This window comes from Phyllostomus discolor, chromosome 10, assembly GCF_004126475.2.
Source record: "Phyllostomus discolor isolate MPI-MPIP mPhyDis1 chromosome 10, mPhyDis1.pri.v3, whole genome shotgun sequence".
NCBI classification, from domain to species: Eukaryota; Metazoa; Chordata; class Mammalia; order Chiroptera; family Phyllostomidae; genus Phyllostomus; species Phyllostomus discolor.
This window is the reverse complement of record NC_040912.2, coordinates 50450415-50472519: the sequence shown is the minus strand read 5'-3', so window position 1 is coordinate 50472519 and position 22105 is coordinate 50450415. Positions and strand designations below refer to the sequence as shown.

General features: G+C 39.1%; 1 protein-coding gene across 17 annotated transcripts in view; it reads left to right on the top strand.

Annotated features, from left to right (window-relative positions):
- NRCAM (neuronal cell adhesion molecule) overlaps positions 1 to 22105 on the top strand; it is a 312085-nt gene that overhangs the window by 221886 nt on the left and 68094 nt on the right. For 12 of the 17 annotated variants that reach the window (XM_036010793.1, XM_036010802.1, XM_036010794.1 and 9 more), the window contains exons 3-7: positions 11659 to 11859; positions 13985 to 14002; positions 17192 to 17297; positions 19328 to 19524; positions 20907 to 21029. In XM_036010793.1, coding sequence (XP_035866686.1) covers positions 11754 to 11859; positions 13985 to 14002; positions 17192 to 17297; positions 19328 to 19524; positions 20907 to 21029 — 550 coding nt within the window. In that variant the 5' untranslated portion in view covers positions 11659 to 11753. The remainder of the gene's footprint in view (positions 1 to 11658; positions 11860 to 13984; positions 14003 to 17191; positions 17298 to 19327; positions 19525 to 20906; positions 21030 to 22105) is intronic. The other 5 variants (XM_028525406.2, XM_036010803.1, XM_036010801.1 and 2 more) reach the window with 1 other exon arrangement.

Below are 22105 nucleotides of genomic sequence, written 5' to 3'. Positions count from 1 at the left end.
TCTCCATTTCTCATTTTCATGGTCCTGTTGTGATTATACAGAGCCTGGATACCTTGGCAAAATATATTTGGAAATGTTACTGTGAAGGTTATAGTAATCTGTGACATGGAAGGGAGTGATGTCCCTTAGATTTGATAAATCTGGGTCTTCTGCCTCCTCACCCCCACACCTAGGCTTATGTTTGGGAAAAGCTCAACTTACAGGAAGAGTGATGCAGAAATGCAGCTGGGAGGTAGGCAGAGAGGGTGACTGCAGCCAACCAACACCCACACAGCCCTTGCTCATAACTATCATTCTGCTCCCTAACTGATCACTGAGATGGAGGCTCTCTTATGAGAGCCTTCTTGTAGAAATGTCACTTCTGAACTTTCCAAAAAAAGGCACCTACAGATTTACTGTGAACCAAGCACATACTCTGTAACAGAGGTAGAAGTGCTCACTAAATATTCCACAGGCACCTTGTGGCTGTCTTCATGACTACTGCTGGTCAATGGGTTGTAAGCCAAAAGATGTGTGCATCATCTCTAAGTGGAGGCAGTAAAGAGCAGGGGAACGTGGGGGCTCTGGAAGACACCTGTTGAAATGGCAGCATCATAAGTGGTGGAGCCTCCATCAGCCTGACGCAGAGCCCCCTGCCAACCACTCTGCATATTAGCATGAGTGAGGTATGAACTGTTTGTGCTAAGCACTGAAATCTCTGGGTTAATTTCTCACTACAGTATAGGCCTCATTTTCTTGCACGTTCTCTCTTTTTCCTTACCCCTCCCTTCAGCCCTATTAGGAGAGGAGCACACACTGAGATTTTGGGCCCATGTGCTGCCTCTCCACCCTGAATGTCTCATTACAGTTATATTCTGGCTTTTTAAATATACATATTATTTCTTGATTTGGAGAGAGAGAGATTGATTGTTCAGGCTTTTATTGGTCAATTCTTGTATGTGCCCTGACCAGGGATCAAACCCACAAACTTAACATATCTGCATGACATTCTAACCAACTGAGCAACCTGGCTGAGGTTAAATTCTGGATTCTTATATTTGAAATGTGACAAAACTTTTTTAATGACTAGCCTACTATTGAATACATGGCTACCATTTTGTCATATATTTGTTTACTTAACAAATGAATGAGGTATAGTCGCTTTAAAATATTAATATTTCATACAGCCTTTTTGCTGAAGGTTTTAATAAACTTTCTGATACTTCCATCTTTTCAGTGATATTTGTAGAAATCTCAATTTATAGGAAGATAGAATCAGAGCTTTCTCAACAATTCAACAAATGTGTTTGAATACATTACTATCAAGACGTATGGTCAGAGTTAAATTTCTATTTCTCAGACTTCACCTTAGAGAAATTCCTACTTTCATTTTTAAGGATTAGAACTTTTTTTGTTTTATAATTGGAAGGAAGCCCACTGCAAAGTGAGCCTTGTGATAAGGAATAGATCTGTCTCCAGTTTAACTTTGCTTTTCTGCATTAGAAATAAATTGCTATAATGCCTAAGGACTCTCAATTAGGCATAATCCACAATTATTTTAGTGTCAAGAAACTTGTTAGACATCAGTGGTAACTCTCTTCTATTTATTCTGGGTATAAGTTTCTGTGAGAAATGTAATCTGTCTGTGCATTTGGTTGCGCCAACATATATAGAAGGAAGCACGTCTAAAAAAAAATGATACCTCACTTTAGAGGGAAAAACCTATATTACCATACTATTCAGTTAGAATTCCTGTGGTTCCAATCATGCTCTTGTAAGGATATCTGTGTATTTAAAATCATTAAGGATTCTCTTAAGTGTTCACATAGGGTCTTTCTGATCACACGAAACAACCAACCTCCACTTATCTTAATTAATTGTTTCAGATATCTGCACTTTGTAACAATCACCTCCAAAATCTGTGGCTTAAAAACAACAATAATTATTATTTATCATAATTCTGAGGGGTTATTAACCCTCAGATGGCTAGCATCTGATTCTGTTCTGTTCTCAGAATATTTCATACAGCCTTTTTCAGGGTCTCTTTCCACGGGCCTCTTACCACTCATTAGTCTAGCTCAAACTTCCCCAAGGGAACATTATAAGAGAATAAGCCCCCAATGTGCAAATGTTCAGCACACCTCACCTTGCATATTTCTTGCTAAAATCCCACTGACCAGAGCATGTCATGCAGTCAAGCCCAGAGTCGCTGTGAGAGGGGACTACACAAGGGTGTGGATGCTGGGAGGAGTGCTTCCTGTGAGATTCCAATGTAGCAGTCTACCCATTGTTCTGTGATAATGAAGGCTTGTTCAGAATTCACAGAAAGCACAGAGACAGGAAGACGTTTCAACCACAGCCACTATTCTGGCAAAATTCATAGAGAATTAGAACATCATTTGGGATACCAAGACTTTTAGAGTCCTGGTAATCATACTGCAACAGAAGCAGATACTCATTATCACCTGTTAGGCATTTCCACCGATGCCACAGTGGCTCAATGGCTCTTAGTCTCTATCTCTGCTGATTTTGTTGCTGCTCACTAACTTCATTCTGCTCTTGATACATCATATCCTCTGTTTACACATGGTTTCTTGTGCTGTCTTGCCTCTGCGTGATCTTTGACCTTTTCTTCCTGCTCCAAACTGTTGACTCATCTTCTCTTTCTGCCTCATATTCATTCTCCCCATGAGAAAGGAATTTCTTAACCATTTCATTGGTCATTCTTCAGCCCTCTGAAACATGCAAGTCATCCCACAGGCTCTATGTGGCTGCTGCCTTTGGTCAGACACCTCCCATGCCCGAATTCTTTCTAACCTGGTCAAGATGGTGGGTCAGTACAGAAAGTCAGGACTGTGAGCATGGCAAGCCTTCACAGTAGAATAGTCTTCTCTCCATTCTGTTTAGTTAATTGTGGTGGGATTTGCAAGTAGGAGTGGGGAAGGCTTCCTTTGAGAAGCACTATTCCTTTTCTCTCTATTCCATCCTTCCTTTCTTTTCCAATCAGCTCTCACTCCTGAAGCCCATGCTGACCCCTGTCATCATGTAATTGGCTGGACATGTGTAAGACAGGTGCCATCCTTGGTCAGAGTCACTATTAGTCTTAAGCATATGGACTTTCATTAAGCATGCTTTATCCTTTATCTTAGATCTCTCAATTGTATCACTATCTACTATTTCCTTTCTTGTAATTTCCATGCTTAATAAAGGAAGTACAAAAAAAGCCAGTATCCAAATAATTTTGTGTTGCAAATAATTAGATTTCATTGAAAGACAATAGTATTTTTGATTGTCTAACATCAATGTTAAAAAAGGCTTTAAAACTTTTTTCAAAATCCAAGAGGTCCTTAAAACATTGTATTATATATTTTTATACTTCTTTATGTATAAATATCTCCAAAAGGATCCAGGAAACTTGGTGTAGTAACCCTCCCAAGGGAGAAACTGGGTTTCTGCATTGCTTACTTTGAATTATATGGCCTTTTGTACCTTGTGAATGTGGTAACATGTACATATGTTGCCTACTTTTAAAATTAACTTTTTTTAAGTATGTCTTGCCTACATTGTCCTGACTTGCAGTTTCTTTACAAAGCCAGGGCCAGCACATGGTGCACTTCCAGCTGGCACCATTCTCACAGACCCCACCAGGAAGAGGCCTCCACTGTGAAGATCTGTTGATATTTAGAAACCATTCATGTTTTTTAACATGAGTGCCTAAATGTGTTAATTCTGTTTGCCAATTGATTAAATGCAAAATAAGAGGTTATGAGAGGGAGGGAAAGTTATCCTTATAATCTCTGTAGTCATGTAATCTCAAACTACTTTTTCTGAGGTACATTCATGATAGTGTCATTGTACTTTGTTGATCTGTTAATTATGCAAAGTCATTGTTCACTCTCTCGAACCTTCCTTCTGTTACCAGACGGAGGCCTGGCCTTGCGTGGGGTCCACCTAGGGCCAGCTGTAATGTGTGGGTTCTTGACTTTATGTACAAAAGCTTTCACAACACAAGTCCAAATGACTATTGAGTATGTTCATTAAAGGTGGGGACAGTAAGACAAGGAAAGGCTTAGCATAGGAGCAACAGGAGAGCCTAGGCTGGGCTGCCTTAGCTCACTGGGCAGTCAGAGAAGAGGGGGACTTGGGGACAGGTTCAGGGAATTAGTCTGGGACAAGCTGCCAGCTGCCCCATTGCCTTAGAGTTTAGGAGATGCCTTAGAGTTTAGGAAATGCATGCCTTTGGAGAAGGAAGTGTGGGAAGAAGAAGGGAATGGTGTGGGCTGCTCCCCACAGGGAGAGCACAAGCTGGGTCCTTTGTCTTGAGCAATTTCTCCTTCTCTCTCTCTCTCTCTCTCTGGAATCTTAAGGGAGATCGCAGTGGAGGGTTTCAGCAGAATATTCATCAGTTCTCAGGTGTGTCCTTTCAGGGTCATGGTCTCCTGATTGGTCAGTGGGCAGGGCAGGTGGTCTTTAGTCATTGCAGTTGGTCCTGGCAATGCCTACCTGGTTTGCTGACTTTTCCCGGGCCTGGAGCTGCAGCACAACTGAGGCCTAGATGTTACCTCCAGGGAGGAAAGGCCAGGTGGAAAGAGTTACCCTGGAGGTGAGGTCCTGTGTTTCCAGTTTTTGCCCCTTGACAGGCACTGGGGCTTTCCACCCTGGTAACCATCTGTATCTGGCTAGAAATTACTCGGCTATTGTATTCAGCTGTCTGTCTCAGTTTCCTAGTCCAGTTGCCAAGGAATTTTCCTAGCTTCTCACTATCCTGCCCCACTTCCATAGTCTCAGACTCAAAATCTGTGGTTGAAAAGCAAAAGTATGGGCTACAATGGGCATTAATGTGCTTGTTCCTTATGGTAAATATTTGATTAAATATAAAAAGTAACCATCCTCAGGTTCAACTGCTGAAAAATACCTTTCATAGTCAAAATAATGTCACACCCAGCTAGCTATCCAGTCAGGGAGGCCAGCCACTGATGAGTCACCAGAACAATAATAGTGTGCCAACAGCGTCCAGTCACAGTTATTGGCTCAGAGAGTCGATCATGTTACATTGGTCCATCAGCATTGAACCAGCCGTGCTAGGATGCTGAAGGTACTGACTAGAATGAAGTGGTAAGTAATACATGGCCTTCCAGTTCTGATTAAAAGTTGACATTTTTTTTAATATAACTAATTTCGTCTTTCACTTGAGAGAAAAAAGATTTTATTTTCTTTCCAATGACAACTCCTTAAGTAAACAACAGAAGAGCCAGGCTTCTTGGGCTTAATGTTAATGCTTTAGGTTTTTAAAAAATACACGATAAATAATGCAGGGGAACATTTGCTCTATGACTTAATGTGGATTTTAGGCAGAAAGCAGTAAGGGAACCTTGAATTGCATTTCTTCTCTAATGATGAAAAGTTTACTGGAGGACAATGTTTTCCCTTCTCTTTCAGAGGTTCTGTAGGTAATATGTGAAAAGTTGCTTCGAATGGAGTTAAATGAAATATTAAAAGGCTTCATTGTTTATCTTACTCTGGGTCATTTTAACAATATGTGTGGTTTCAAATGTCAAGGTGATTTATATTCCAAAGGTGAAGCTACCATTTATCTCATTCAAGCATGCTTTAAAATGTCTGTGGCAAATATTTTTTTCCAAATTACAAACTATATTGTATTAACATGCTCTTTAGCCTTGACTAAACATGACTTGCTGTTTCAAGTTGGGGTTTCATTTATTTTAATGTAATTACAAAAACAATTTAGCTTAAGTTCATGATTCTCTTATAAGGGAGAATAGCCATCATTTTCCAAGGTAAACTACAAGGCAGATGGGCTCCTAGCAGGGCAGGGTGTTGACATCAATATTGAGAATGCAAAAGCAGTGGTGTATCTTTGTGAGGCATGCAGAGCACATTACTCTTACAAAGTGTAAGCTTAATCTTTTGTAGCTATATTTGATTTTCACTTTAACTGTGTGCTGGGGACTTAATGCTGTCCATGGGCATTGTGTTTTCCACCTATGACAGCATATGTAGGAGAAGTGGGTGACTTTCCATGGGCAGGAATCAGAGGGTAGGCTGGGCCATTGCTTTGTCCTCCTTAAACAGAACCTACACTAAAGACAATTTCGTGGCTGCTGGTGCAGTTAATTTCTTGGAAGAGAGACCACATCTTCAGTTATCATAGTTCACGCCCTACACTCATTGTAAGGATTTACTCATGTCTCTTTCAGTTAAGTGCTTTCTCAGTTTTTCTTAATATTTTCTTTATATAATACTGTGATTTAATGTGCAATATTTTATTCTATATATTTCTGGTAAAGCAGCTTGAGTGATACTTCTTTTATATGAAGTTACCTAATGGTTTTCTCTGTTTTGAGGGTGAATCACTAAAGCATCCAGGAAAAATAAATAATAAGTGAAGAAGTATAAGAGAAATTATATGTAGTTGCTTAAGATCTTACGAGCATTGCAATTTATTAGTACACCTTTGAGAGAGTGTGTTAGTTCTCTAGCACCTATTCAGAGACCAAGGCACTTAAGTCTACTAAACTCAGCCTGACACATAAATCAGACAGGTATGCCATTTGTTTCCTCAGTGTTTGATTCTATCGTTGTCTCTCAGTATGTGTAGTATGTAAGGTCAACTTTTATGCCAGTTACTTTCATTTTCCCTGAAGCTTATGTGTAAATTCAGAATTAGCATTTTAACAGAAAATCATGACAGAACTAAGTAAATTCAGCTAACTGATGCAATTATGCCTTGCGCACAGAGAAAGACAGTCTGGTTTGTATTTTGGTTAGAAATGTTTGTGTTAACTTCTATATTTGCCTCTCATTGTTAATGGGCCTGATTGTTTATATATTATATTATAGAAAGCCAAATTTCCTAGGGCTTAAATGAAACCATATAGTATGCATGTTTCATTCACAAAATACTTATGTATGTATAATGTCTATATTTAGCACAGTAATTTTTTGTATTTGTTTAGCAAGAAGTGTCTACCTGCAATTTTAATTAGGTTTAAATCAGAACTCCATTGCTAGCAAAACATGTTATTGGTATTGTTTTGTTACAGGGTGCAGCCAAGAGGGGGACCCAAAATGGGCATTTAAAATGGGGTCCAGAACTCAAGGCATCTAGGTTTTTAGGATGTCTTCACGCCCCACCACTCCCCAGGTGTGGGTTGGGGGAAGGGACAAATGGAGCAGGGCCATTGAGAGCTGTTTTGCATAGCACAGCCTTGCAGCTAACCTCTGGTGTGGTCATTTAACATATCTATAGCTTTTGGCTGGTCACTTAGATATGTTAAATAGCTGTGGCCATGCCCTGAGCCAGGGGAATGGAAGTAACTTCCCCACCAAGATGTGACTGGGGGCAGGTCCCCCGTGTGGGGAGCTTGAGAAGATTGGCTCCAGGACATGGGGCCACACCTGCCCAGACTCATGATGGCAGTCCAGTAAAGCTGGAAGGGTATGAGTTCTGGCATGTGAAGCCAAGTGTGGGAGGAGTCAGAAATGGGGCTGCAGAGGAAGATTGGCGTGGGGATTTAAACCGATATGCAGCCAGCCATTGAGGGGAGAACCATGTGCAGCCCTGAGAGAGAGACCCACACAGCTTTAGCAGAGTGAAGACTCCCGCGGCCCTGAGGGGAGAGAACCACGAGGCCTTGACAGAGTGGGGACCCCCGCAGCTTTAGAAAGGGGAACCACCGCCTGGTTTTAGCAGAGATCCCGGCAACTCAGCTGAGGGTGCCGGGAACCCAGGGAGGTCTCCCAGTCGAGATGGAGTACTAACTGGGAATAACCAGAGGACTTCCTGAGCCATGGACTTCTATTTCCTTTCCTGAGATACAGTACTCTGGACTGGGCAAAGGGGGAAGGAAAGAAGGACTGTGTCTGTTTGTGGGTGTTTGAAGGGACTTTGGGATTTTTGATAAAGACATTAGGTCACTATTTTAAGTTTGTACAGCATTAAATAAACATTTCCTTTCCTTTTCACAAATCTCTGGCATTGAGAGATGTCTTTCCTCTGGTGGCGGACATAACGGACCTGGGGGCTTTTTTTTTTCAATAATAGTATATCGTCCCAGGCCCCCCCATTTGTTCTTTAACAGTTTCACTCTTTTTTAAAAGTATTTTTATTGATTATGCTATTACAGTCTTCCCAATTTTCCCCCCTTTATCCCCCTTCCACCCTGTCCCCCCACCCCTCAATCATTCCCCCCTTAGTTCATGTCTGTGGGTTGTACTTCTTTGGGTCCTCTGTTTCCTATACCAGTTTTTTGTGCTTTCCCATCTATTTTAGGCCACTAATTATGCTTCTTCTTCCCTGTGCCTTTTTCCTCCTATTCCTTCCCTCCCTCTCCCCTCTGAAATTCCTCCATGTAATGTCCATTTTTCTGATTCTGTTCCTGTTCTAGTTGTTTGCTTAGTTTTGTTTTTTAGGTTTATTTGTTGATAGTTGTGAGTTTGTTGTCATTTGCTGTTCATGTTTTTTATCTTAAATAAGTCCCATTAACATTTCATATAATAAGGGCTTTGGTGATGATGAACTCCTTTAACTTGACCTTATCTGGGAAGCACTTTATCTGCCCTTCCATTATAAATGAAAGCTTTGCTGGATGGAATAATCTTGGATGTAGGTCCCTGCCTTTCAGACTTGCAATACTTCTTTCCAGCCCCTTTTTGCCTGCAAGGTTTCTTTTGAGAAATCAGCTGATAGCCTTATGGGTACTCCCTTGTAAATAACTGTCTCCTTTCCTCTTGCTTCTTTTAGGATTCTCCCTTTATCTTAATCTCGGGTAACTTAATCATGATGTGCCTTGGTGTGTTCCGGTTTGGGTCTAACTTCTTTGGAACTCTCTGAGCTTCCTGGACTTCCTGGAAGTCTATTTCCTTTGCCAGATTGGGGAAATTTTCCTTCATTATTTGTTCAAATAAGTTTCAATTTCTTCCTTTTGTCTTCTCCTCCTGGCACCCCTATAATTTGGATATAGGAACATTTCAGGTTGTCCCAGAGGTTTGTAAGACTTCACTTTTTTGAATCTTGTTTCTTCATTCTGTTCTGGTTGGATGTTTATTTTTTCCTTTTGTTCCAAATTGTTGCTTGGGTCCTGATTTCCTTCCTGTCACTGTTGATTCCTGAATATTTTGCTTTATTTCATTTTGGGTATCCTTCATTTGTTTTTTTCATTTTTGACCAAGCTCAATCAGTTCTATGAACATTTTGATTACCAGGATTTTAAATTCTTGATCAGATATGTTGCTTATCTCCTCATCGCTTAGTTCTCTTTCTGAAGTTTTTCTCTGTTCTTTCATTTGGGCCATATTCTTTGTCTCAGCACGCCTGATAAGTTGTAAGGGGGAGGTCCTTAGGTATTCACCCTGGGCAGGGCAACCCTCCTTGCTGTGCATCAGCGCTGCCTGTCCAGGAGTGGCCAGAGAGGGAACAGTGCAGCTTTCCTGCTCCACTCGAGTGCACTTTTCAACTTGTGTGAGACTGGGAGTTTCCCACAGGCCAACCATAGCCCACAGTCAGCTCTGAGTCTCAATTTCACCTTCAGCCAGCCCTGACCATGAGGTCCACTGCTTCGACATGGTTTTTCTGAGTCCAGCCCCCATGGTCCACTCTCTTACCCATTTGGTTGTTCTAATTAATTTTTTCTTTAATTCCTTGGTTGTTGGAGTTCCATGCAGCATGATTTTCTGGTGCTTTTGGTTGTTTATTGATTTTAGATTGTTTGTTATCCTCCTTTTGGTTGTGTGAGGAAGTGAAGGGTTTCTACCTATGCCTCCATCTTGGCCATAACTCCTACTTCATTTTCTTTGTACATTCAAATTTGATTCCACACACAGACATAATATGACAACTAATCTTGATCATATTAACAAAAGTTGGTTTTCAAACCAGATAGGTATAAATGTAGAATTGGATAAATGGTGGTGAGCCTGCCTATATGAATAAAACCATCATCTTCAAAGATGTTAAGTCTCCATTTCCTTCCCCTTTCCTCCTTCCATTTTTTTCTCAAATACTAAATAATTTACCTCCTACAATGTGTCCCTGTGATGGGCTCTGGGGACAGGAGAGATGCAGTCCCTATCTTTAAGAGGCTTTCAGTTTAGTAGGAAAGGTGGATATTATAAAAATGCACACTTAACCAAATAGTAAAAATCACATAAATAATTCTGTGATTAAGCTGGAGCTACCCTTGTTTGTAACAATGACATCCCTCCTACCTTCTCAAGAGAACCATTGGTCACTGCCACCTCTCTTCATTAGTGAGAAGTCGTGATTAAAGCTTTTATTTCAGGTAGGAGTCTGCTGCAGGACAGGGGGCTGTGCTCTGTGTCTGTGCTCATGCTCTCCCATGTACAGCAAACACTTCGATGTGCACAGCACACTCCAGTATGTGATGGGAAAGTTAGAAGAAGAGACACAGTCTTTGCCTAAAGGAGGAATGGAGGGAGCTTGCATACTAAAAAGGTCTATTTATCTCTCTACCTGTCATATAATATATGTGATGTCTAAAACAAGGAATTTCATGAATTCTCGGGGGGTGAAATGGCTTCTAGCTTTAGTGATCAGATAATATTTCAATTTTAAGTGATCTATAAATAAATAAATAAATTGAATTTTGATAAGGAAATATGGTGGAATGAGCATTCAAGGGAGAAGGAATAGAATAAACAAAGGCAACCTGGCTAGTATGGCTAAGTGGATTGAGTGCCAGCCTGCAAAGCAAGGGATTGCTGGTTCAATTCCCAGTCAGGGCATGTGCCTGGGTTGGGGCTAGGTACCTAGTGGGGGGCACCCCAATGTGCAGTTGCACATTGATGTTTCTCTCCCTCTTTTTCTCTCTCCCTTCCCCTCTAAAAGTAAATAAATAAATTTTTTAAAGAATATACAAAGGCAAGAAGGTGGGAAAATTTAAGGCATTGACCCAAGAAAGAAAAACAGAAACAAACCATCAAACAAAAAAAAAAAATAGTCATGTGAAAACAGGAGAAGATAAAGGTCAATAGGATAAAATGAAGCCCAATTATTAAGGGTTTTTTTATTTCCTCTTTAAGGGTATATTGAACTCTATTTGGTCGATCCCATATGGCTACTCCCAATGTTTAACCAAATCAGACCCTTTAGGAAGAATTAATCAGAATTCTTCAGGAGGGTGACTTCAGTGAAGAAGGCCTGGAACTCAGAGCCCAGGCATATCTGTTGCCACCATCTATATGAGATGGGAAGGCCTAAATTGGTGGTGGTTATGCTGGCAAATCAGTGTATGTGGTTTGAAGCCAATTTGCAACAATGCCTGGAGTTTCCCTAGGATAATCTATAGAACAAAGAGGCCAATAAGCCTGAAAGTCATACTTTCTGACTGACTGTAAGCCAAATTTGTATGACCTAGGAGGAATAGCATGGTAGCCTCTGATACAAATGCAGATACTTAAAATGAAAAACACTATAAAGATGGCAAGGTAGGCATATATTTGCTTAGCATCACTACAAGTATTTCTGACCTGGTTTCAGCTGGTATGAATAAATGATTATTCTGATCCTGAGAGTTAAATATTTAAAAAATAGCTTACTTTAGACTTCATATATAATCCAGGACTGATTTTCAGTGCTGCAGATTTCCACTCATTTCCTTCTTTTTAATACACTATAACTCTTATTCTATCCTTTTCCAGTTTCCTGCATGAAAATTACTTAGACATTGCACACAAATCTTTTGTGAAAGAAGAAAAAGAAATTCAGTTTGTGGGTCTCAGCAGGAGTTAAGCTAATGCAGCTTAAAATAATGCCGAAAAAGAAGCGCTTATCTGCAGGCAGAGTGCCCCTGATTCTCTTCCTGTGCCAGATGATTAGTGCACTGGAAGTGCCTCTTGATCGTAAGTATTAACGTTTTAAAGCTGTTAGGCCCAGGAGTCTAAACCTCCCCAGCATTTACCATCACTGTGAACTGTGTGAATGGAGAAGGTGTCTGTGTGATACTGAAAGCTAATCAAAATTAATTTGGCTTTTACCTTCAGCACCTGGTGTTTATGAAGAATCGCACCGCAGAAACAGCCATTGAAACAGTCATACACATTGTACCCTCCCTATCATTATCTTTCTCCTCCCTCAGGTGCCTTTTGTGTACCATGGGGGGTTGGGGGGTGGGGGCCTAAGAAGGAGTGAATTGCAGGCTGCACTGATCCTCCCAACAGGGGACTCTTTATAGAAGCAGTCCTGCTAGAGAGCTGTATGAATTACTTTAAAATGATTGTAGAGACCTCCCCACATCTTCACCCTCTCATATGCTGAGAGTGCTCTGGAAAAGACTGGGAGATGGTCTCTCAGCCAACCCCACACTGCTCCTACATCCCCAAACTACCCATAATATATTACTCTGGGTTCAAACAAAGCAAAATTTACCTTTGATTTTTGAATCTTAAACATGAATTTAGATCTGGGAAATGGATCTTATCTAAAGCCTAGTAAAGGGTCCTTTGTGTTTAAAAAATATAATCAAAGTCAAGATATAAATTTTGAAAATAAAACTAGTCATCTACAAAAATACTATATTTAAAATAGAGCAAGTAACAGCTACTATATTAGCCTACCCTTTTCCTAATTAGTAAAGTGTATGTATGCAGGACTCTCCCTGGTCTGGGTGGCCTATTTATAAAAAATAAAGGTAATGCTAGTTTTCAACTGGTCACTTTTCTTGCAATGGAAAGCAGAATTTCAAATCTGGACAATTACTATACTTCAGAATTGATTTATTCTTTATCCCTAATCTGCCTGACCTCCTTAAATCCATTAGCTTCCTGAAATAGACATCTGTTTGGCAAGCTTTCCAAGGTGCAAGGAAGGTAACCCTTTCCTGGGACTATTCAATTGTTGGGATGCCATTTTTGCCAAAGAGGTTGCAACTGCCAGCGGGGAGACATTAAGACATGGTTTGCCCCACACGTTGTTGAATTCCTTTGCTCTGCCTCTACAAGTCTAAAGTACAATAAAATGCAATATTTTACTTATATTAAAATATTATTTAATGACTTTAATTTCAATTTTCAAAAAAAGACTGCTTATGCTCACAGGAGTTGAAATGCTTAAGTAAGCACTTGCCCTAAGGGATATATAGGAAAGAGAGAAAAGCACTGGAGAGAAATGTTTTTGTTGTCTTTTGTATTAAATATAGTTCCCCTTTATCTGACTGTTCAATCTAACAATCAGAGGGAAATAGTCACCTAGGGCTAACTCAATTATCCCTGCTGATGGAGAAGAGGCAGAACCATGATGAAAAGAAAGTCACAGACAACGCAGGCACTCCCACATTAACCTTTGCTAGTACTAGTGACTGGCAGCCCTGCAGAATCATTTGAATTGCATACTAATGTAATTTCTTCCCTGCCCCTAATCCTTACATCCCTTCTACATGAGCTGCTCCTTGATGTGGCTCCTTGCTACCCCTGGGTGATGAAGGAATTTCGAAAGCAGAAATATGCTAACAGTCTGATTTGGGGATGAACCATAGAAATATAAAAATCTAAAATCAGTGTTGGATTTGGCTTGGATGGAGCACTGTCATTGCAGCCATGTCCCATTGTTAAGGATCATCACCATGTGCATCGTGACATTGGGGATAATAGGGTCAGACACTACAAAGTATGTGACCACTCAAATTAATTGTAGATTTCAGCAGTTTTTCAAATTGAATGTAATTACTTGTTCAGCACAACATGGAGAGAATGGAATTAGCCATTCTTACGCCTGGAAGAACCATTTTTTGCCTACAGCATTCCTTTTGTCCATATGTTATGTGGGTTAACTGCTTCAGGAATGAAGAAGGCCATGTGCGGGTGTTGCTCTATAACTTCACCACTACAAGCTTTGCTATACTAGTTTTTTAGGTCAAATCAAATAGACAAGATGCCCCTATTATCTTCAGGATTCTAACGTTCTTATTACTAACATTTGGTTTTCTTTAATCCTGTTTGCCCACTCACTGCTGATATTGATGGGAAAAAGCAAAACTTCTTGAAGACTGTAAGTGTCTTTCTGTAATTACTAGGCAGTGTGAAAATTTGGGCATGTCTTTGTTTTTGAATGAACGGTGTGAATTAAGTTGTACAATTTTGTGTTTTGTGACTAAAATATTTTTAAGCATGTGTATTTACTGTGGCTAAACATTAAAATACCGAGAAGCGAGTTAATATAGTCCCTGCATGAATTCTGAAGACTCAGGTATTACTATTTTTCATTTACCTATATTATGCTCTACTAACTTCTGTGCTTTATTCACTTCTGATGTAACTCAATGAGAAAATTCACAAAATTCAAAGAGAATGACTACCTGGTTCAAAATGCTATTAAATGCTTGCTGGAATACAGACATGTCTTTTGGTATCTTTTAGAAAGTGAATACAGGCAGACGCTTCATCCAAGTCGGCATCTGTATACCCTCTTATCCTTCTTCAGCCTGTGAACTGTGTAGACAAGTATGTCCAGGTGTCATCAGTATAATGGCCTGGAGAACTTGAATATTGTTTTGAGAGGTGCAAAAGGCAATAAACAACCCTCCCTCACAGCGTTTCTGAGTGGTCTCCTCTAAGCAAAAACTTCTGCTGCCTCTGACAGTTGAGCAGCATCTATCATATACCTAAAACAGTTTTCAGGCATTTGAAAAATTCTTTGATGTTGGATTAACCAGGAAATTATATAAAATCACCTTTTCCCCTTATTACTTCACAGCATTGTTAGTTGCCAAATGATTTAAGCACTGTCTAGATCAGGGATGTCAAACCTATTTCACCAGGGGCCACATCAGCCTCATGGTTGCCTTCAAAGGGCCAAATGTAATTTTAGGACTGTATAAATGTAACTACTCCCTAACAGTTAAGCAAGAGCACAGTGCCACCACTGGGTAGAAGTAAGGTGTAGGACTGGATAAAACAGGGTGGAGGGCCACGTGTTTGCCACCTTAGGGCCTTCTGTTTGCCACCCGTGGTCTAGAGGGTAAACTCCTGACAGCTAGGAGTGGTGTCTAAGCCAGCTCTGTTGACACATAAGTAGAAGTTGTGGATCTAAAACCACCACACTTACACCTCTTTTGCCTGCAGAAAAGCACAAAAAATTGGTCTGAGTCACTTCTAAGAATTCCCTCACCTACCACCTATGTCCACTATTCTCTGGGTGTGAAATTCCAAGTTTCTTTCCATCATCCCAAACTCTATATTCCTAGAACCTAAAGGATCACTCAAAGGTGAAGCTTGTCCAAATAAAAATAATTTTGATAATAATGTAAACACAGCTAACATCACTAAACCACTGTAGTAATGGCATGTACTAAGCAGCTTACACAACTTATTTAATCTTTCAGTGACTCCAGGTACTAGATACTACTCTTAAACCCCATTTTGTCTCTAAGGAAACTAGGACTTAGAAGTTAAAAAACTTGCTTGAAGTCTCAAAACTGGTAAAAAAGAAACAGACTAGTTCTTAGCCATGAGATCAAACTACTAAGCAATATTGGGAACCGACAGAGCTGGAAGAATAGGGCTCCGTGCTGTTGTGGAGTCTGAGAAGAGCAGCTGGTGCATCAGGAGGATGAGGAGGGGGTGGATCTTGCTAAAGGGAGGGGAAATTAATACTGTCTAGTGTCTTGCATTTAATAGGTTGCACGATAAGTAGTGACAATATGGGCTCAGCTTTTGATCTGTATTTTAGGTGTCATTTGGACACAGTAAAAGATGTCTGGTGGACAGTACAGTACTGGAGACAAAGCAAGAGAAGAGAGCCATGTTTGCAGAGCTATGAGACTTGGACATGGAAGTAAAAAATTTAGCCCTGGCAACAATGAACCACAGTAAAGACAGACGAGAGCAGAAAGCAGTTGTTAAGCTTAGGGAAGCACCTGGTTGGCATGTGGAAGAGATTTCACAAAGGAAGCACAGTGCATGGGCAGGGAGGAAAGGGGAAATCTAGAACATGAAAAACTTCAATGATCGAGGTAACTTTTGTCCCAGGGAGGGACTATACATTGTAAGAGGTTTAGCAGCATCCCTGGCTTCTGCAATAGATGCCAGTACCACCCCATCCCCAGAGGTGACAACCAAAATTGTCTCCAGATATGACCAAATGTCCCCCAAGGGGAGGGGGCAAATTGCCCCTGGTTGGGAACCACTAGCTCTCCCTGGCCTTAGGCAAGTCAGTAGTTCCAACTAGGAGAGTTTGGTCCTCGATTGTGTTGGGCCTTCTTAGTCAAGTCTAGTTGCCGCCCTAAGCAAAAATTAAGTTGAAATAGATTATTTTTCAAGTCCTTACCCGTTCTAACACTCTGTAATACTGATTTCACAGGAAGAATATGATAAACTTGAATGCTGAATGTCCAGATACCAGCTTTCCTCAGGTTAAATTGTTCTGGGTCATAATGGTTCCCCCCTATGATTTATATAATAAATGATAATATAAAACTTTGAAGAGTGAAAGGGAAATATAATCTCCTATAACAGAGAACTTCCCAAATCTATTTATCTCCTGAACAAGACTTTTATCTTTTTTCCTACCAGCTACCTATATATATCCTGGTTCTAATAAGACATGTCAAGTCTAATTTAACCATCTTTTTAACATTAACTTCTCAAATTTATTTGTTCTTAACATACAGAGTGGGGCAAAGTAGGTTTACAGTTGTTCATATGGAAAATAATACAATAACTTAAAAATAACAATACAAGAATAAACTCTGTGTTTTGTGTGCTCACAACTGTAAATCTACTTTTGCCCACCCTGTATGTTAAGTTACATTAGCTCGCTAATGAACTATAAGTCAGTTACCCTTTCCTAAGAAATGTAAATTTTCTTCATAACCAAAATTTCACTGAAAGGCCTGTTTAAACAAAAGGAACCAGAGGAAGGAATTTCTCATTGTTACATCAGAAAAGAAACTGTCTGAATATTAAACTTGTATTGGTAATTACTTTCCCAGACTTTAGGTGGGAAAAAATGGGCTTTGTGAGTAGTACATATAAAGTTACGAAAAGGAAGTTGTGCTTGACCTCAAAGTTTTAGGAGACTGCTGGTTAAAAGTCAACTGGGTATGTGTGGCCACCATAGAAATTTCTAAAAACATTTGGAGCATTCTTAGTCTGGGGTGATTTTGATAAAGAAAAAATGATTGTTAGTATGATATTAAATGATTTCTTTCTTTCTATTATTCTCCTTTCCACAATTAAGTGGTACAGCCTCCAACCATTACTCAACAGTCTCCAAAAGATTACATTATTGACCCTCGAGAGAATATTGTAATCCAATGTGAGGCCAAAGGGAAACCTCCTCCAAGGTGGGTGTGCTTTCTGCTTTGTTATAGTAACAAAAGTAACCATGGTCATTAACATTGATTAATGTCCTGTGCATCACTCAAGTATCATTTGTAGGTTCACTGTTTGTCTCTCTGCCTAATTAGTTAGTTTGTCCTTAAAAACCCAGATGATTGCATTTCTGTATTCATGCCTTCTGTGAAATGCTCAAAAATGTGGGGAGATGGTGGGAAGAACCTTCTAGTGACTCTAATTGACTTATGACACAGGCAAATCTCTTTTCTCTGGGCCTCAGTTTCTTCATTTGTAAAATAAAGAAATTGAATTTGATAACTTCTAAAACCTCTCCTATCTCTAGAGAAGTCTGTAACATAGTCTTAAGTGGATTTCCAAACTTGGCCGGGTTCAGTGATCACTGGATGGCATTTTACAGTTGGAGGAGATACAGAAATGATCTGGTCCAACCAATATATTTTATAGATGGGAAACTGATGCCTAGATAACTTATCCAAGGTCCCACAGCTAATTAGTGGATAATCTATAACTTGTCCAGTAATATATAGGAATTTGGGAGAGTTGGATTATTTTTTTTAAAGATTTTATTTATTTATTTTTAGAGAAGGAAGGGAGGGAGAAAGAGAGGGAGAGAGAGATACATCAATGTGCAGTTGCTGGGGGTCATGGCCTGCAAACCAGGCATGTGCCCTGACTGGGAATCGAACCTGCGATACTGTGGTTCGCAGCCCGCGTTCAATCCACTGAGCTACGCCAGCCAGGGGCGAGAGTTGGATTATTATTATTAAAATGTAATTTAAATGTTTAGGTAATAAAGAAGTGAAAGTTTCTAAATATTTTATTTGAGTTTGTCTGTTACTGGCCTTATCAAACTATCACAGACTAGCACCTGAGAAAAAAATTAATGGGTACTAAATACTGAAGTATATCAAAAACTTTCAAGGTTCACTTCAAAACAATACATTCTGCCATATCACTAGAAACTCTCTAGCACTCAAACCCTAACATGATGTCATTTGATGGAATTCCCTTTTAGTTTCACATTTACTCAATACATCTTGTAACTCTCTGTAAGGCAGAATTTTTCCATCTCAGCATTATTGATATTGTGGGCCAGATAATTTTTTTACTGTGGGATGGGCTGTCCTGTGCATTGCCGGTTATTTAGCAGCATCCCAGTGTATGCCAGTAGCACCCACCACCACCTCCTGCCCTAGCAGTTTTGACCATGACTGCTACAGGAGAGCAGGGGGAAGGGAGATACACCTGGACCTGGAATACAATGAAGTTTAGAGATTCATGCCTCTGTATGAGTATGTTCATTGTTGATTTGTGACTAATTACAAAGTATTAAATTACTTGAGCACTGTGACGTTTATATAAGGGAATCTTCTATATAAATAAAACTGAGAAAGAAGAATTTCAGTTGATAATTTGAAATACTTTCTAAATAATTTACAAAATTATCTCTAGAATTAAAAATTCTTAAAATATATTATATAGAGAGAGAATTGCCACTTTTAATAACCAATATTTAAAACACCACTGAACTCATAGTTCTTCCCCTCCCTGCAACCTACACTTTGCATTTTGATAACTTGAAACTTGTCTGATTACTTGTGAAGTCCTTTCTTGTCACATTTCAGCCCAGAGCAAATTTTTGTAGCTAGGCTGTCAAAGCTATGAACAATGGAGTTTACAATAAAAATGCTAATGAAGCTCTAAGATAGTGTGTCTAGGAGACCTACTTTCCATATTTCTTTGAAAAATGACAGGCAGTTCATGTGCATTATTTTTTTATTGAGTCAGATTTCAGCTAGTTCTAATAAAGACATGTGCCTTAAAATGTGTGGCCAGCACTCTTTTGTAAGTCGTGATTCAATGAAACATTTTAGGTATGGAGCCTATTGCTTTTTACTGAATATTAAAATCTAATAACTATTTCTGGAAACCCATAAACTGCTAGGAATTTGTTAAATAGTAAGTAATCCTGTTTTTCTGGACCATTAACAAGCTTAATCCTTTATGTATTGGGCAGCTTCTCCTGGACCCGAAATGGGACTCACTTTGACATAGAGAAAGACCCTCTCGTTACTATGAAGCCTGGCTCAGGAACCCTCGTAATAAACATCATGAGCGAAGGGAAAGCCGAGACCTATGAAGGAGTCTATCAGTGCACAGCTAGGAATGAACGTGGAGCTGCAATTTCGAATAACATTGTTGTCCGTCCGTCTAGTAAGTGGGACTTGTCCACCAACAGGTGAACCTTCTGAAAGTACGGCTCTGAGACTCAGCATCCATTACGTCACCCAGATACTATTATAAGAAAGAGATGGCATTGATTCCAATACTCTGATTTTGTTTGCATGAAAATTATCCTTACTTTCCACTTTACCCTAAACTCCTCAGCCTAATACTTTGCCCATCCAGTATGTCTTTTACTTATAAAGTCCAGAATTAAACACAACAGCTAAGAAAAGTGTTTCCTTCCCAAATTGATCTAATTATTAATTTCTTATGTACTTTATGTATGAGCAAACTCCCTACAGCCAGATAGAAATAAATTCAGGATACATTGGCTAATCGAGGTCTAAGTATAATTTTTTTAACATTTTTGTTTCAAAGTTTAGGTGGAGATAGAGTGGCCTCACTACCTTGATATTGCAGTGGTCTGTACCCAAATCCTGTCTATAGCCCAAAAGCATGTATTTAAAGAAAAGTGACCATTGGCAGTTCTGGTCATTTTAAAAGCTTTTTTATTACATGTGTAATGTGTTCATTATATAAAAATCAATTATAAATAGACAAAAAATAAATTTAAAAATTACTCATGAATTCTTCCATTCAAGAGAATAATTTTACTGTTCTTTCCATTTTTTCTAGATATATTTGTGTGTGTTTAAAACAAGTTCATTCTGAAGTACTATAACATTTTCTGATTTACCTATGATATATATATTTTCATATCAATCTTATAAATAAGTACAGCTATGTAATTTATAATACTATATGATATTTAAAAGTGTAGTTGTACAGTTATTTGTTTTACAAATCCCTGGACATTTAAATATTTTTCATTCTTTTGTAATGAACATGCGTATAACAAAATCATTACATATCTTCTTAATGATTTTTTTAATATAAGTTCTTAGTCCCTGGCTGGTGTGACTCAGTGGATTGAGCACCAGCCTGCAAACCAAAAGGTTGCCAGTTCAATTCCCAGTCAGGACACATGTTTGGTTGCAGGCCAGATCCCCAGTTGGAGTGTATAAGAGACAACAGATCGATGTATCTCTTGCACATGAATATTTCTTTCCCTCTTTCCCTCCCTTTTCCTCTCTCTAAAAATAAATAAATAAAATCTAACATATATACATATATGTACATATATATGTTCTTAGCTTGGAATCACTGACTTAGAATTTATACTACTAATGGTGGTGAATGAAAATTGTCATTTTTTAAACTTTTAACATTGTATTAAAAATTATTTTCTTATTATCTTAATGTACATAAATGAGTTACTATTTTCCCAAAAGTTTAGTTTACTTTCTTTCTAGTGCTCTTTTCCTTTTTCGGTGCAGAAATAATTTAGAAGCTATTATTTTATTTCATAGGGTCACCACTGTGGACCAAAGAAAAACTTGAACCAATAACACTTCAAAGTGGCCAGTCTTTGGTACTTCCCTGCAGACCCCCAGTTGGATTGCCACCACCTATAATATTCTGGATGGATAATTGTAAGTTTTAAAAATATAAACTTTATTTCTTAAAGAGTCTTAGAATCATTTGCTATCGCAATAAATCATTACTTCTTGTGATTCATAAAATGTTTTAGAAACGCTCAGGAAAATAAATGTTCATTTAAATAAATAAAATGTAATTTCATTCATTCACTTGCTTTTGCCATGCACCTGCTATATACTAGGCAGTGCCCTAAATAAACCAAACAAATTTCCTGCTCTCCTCAAGCTTATATTCTATGCTGTGGAGGTAGAGAAGGAAACAGGCAATAAATGCTTGTAGAAAACTTGTGTCAGTTAGCAGTAAGTGCTATGACAGAAAATAGCAGAGTTTTGAGCAGAGACTTAACAGAACAAGAGAGTAAGGCAGGCCTCCAAATATCTGGGTGGACAAGGAAAAACTGGGGCAAACCCGTAAGATAAGAACACCTGGGGGTGTGTAAAAAACAGCAGGGAGGCCAGTAGTGCATCAAAGGGAGAGCGATAGAAAAAGTCAGACAAGTCCATGGGCTCAGTGCAGGGGCTTTGGCTTTGCTTTGCATCAAGTAGGAGACACTGAGGCAGTGACTTTACCTAAATCCAAGAAAATAGTAATAACATCACTTTGGTATATGTATGGACAGTAGAGAGGACAAAGGGAGAGTAGGCCTCCTTGTTTGGAGGCCGCCACTATAATCTAGGCAAGAGTTGATGGCGACTTGGATTCAGGTAGTAGCACTAAGTGGGTAAAAATTGGTCAGATTCTGGATATATTTTGAAGGTAGACCCTCTAGCATTTACTGAGGTTGGGATGAGGGGCATGAGAGAGAACAATCAAAGGTAACTTCAAAGTTGAGGACTGAACAACTGGTAACATGAAATTTCCATTTCCTGAAACAGCAGAAGCCTATAGAGGAGAGGAAATCAAGCTGTTTTGATTTTTTTCAGTTATTTTTTTTATTCCCCAACACTGGCTAATACTTATTGTGTATTTACTAAGTCCCTTTGCTAAGGACTTTATGTGTTATCTTATCAATTTTTTACAACAACCCTATAAAGTATATCTGCTTATTCTTTCCACTTTTAAGGCGAGG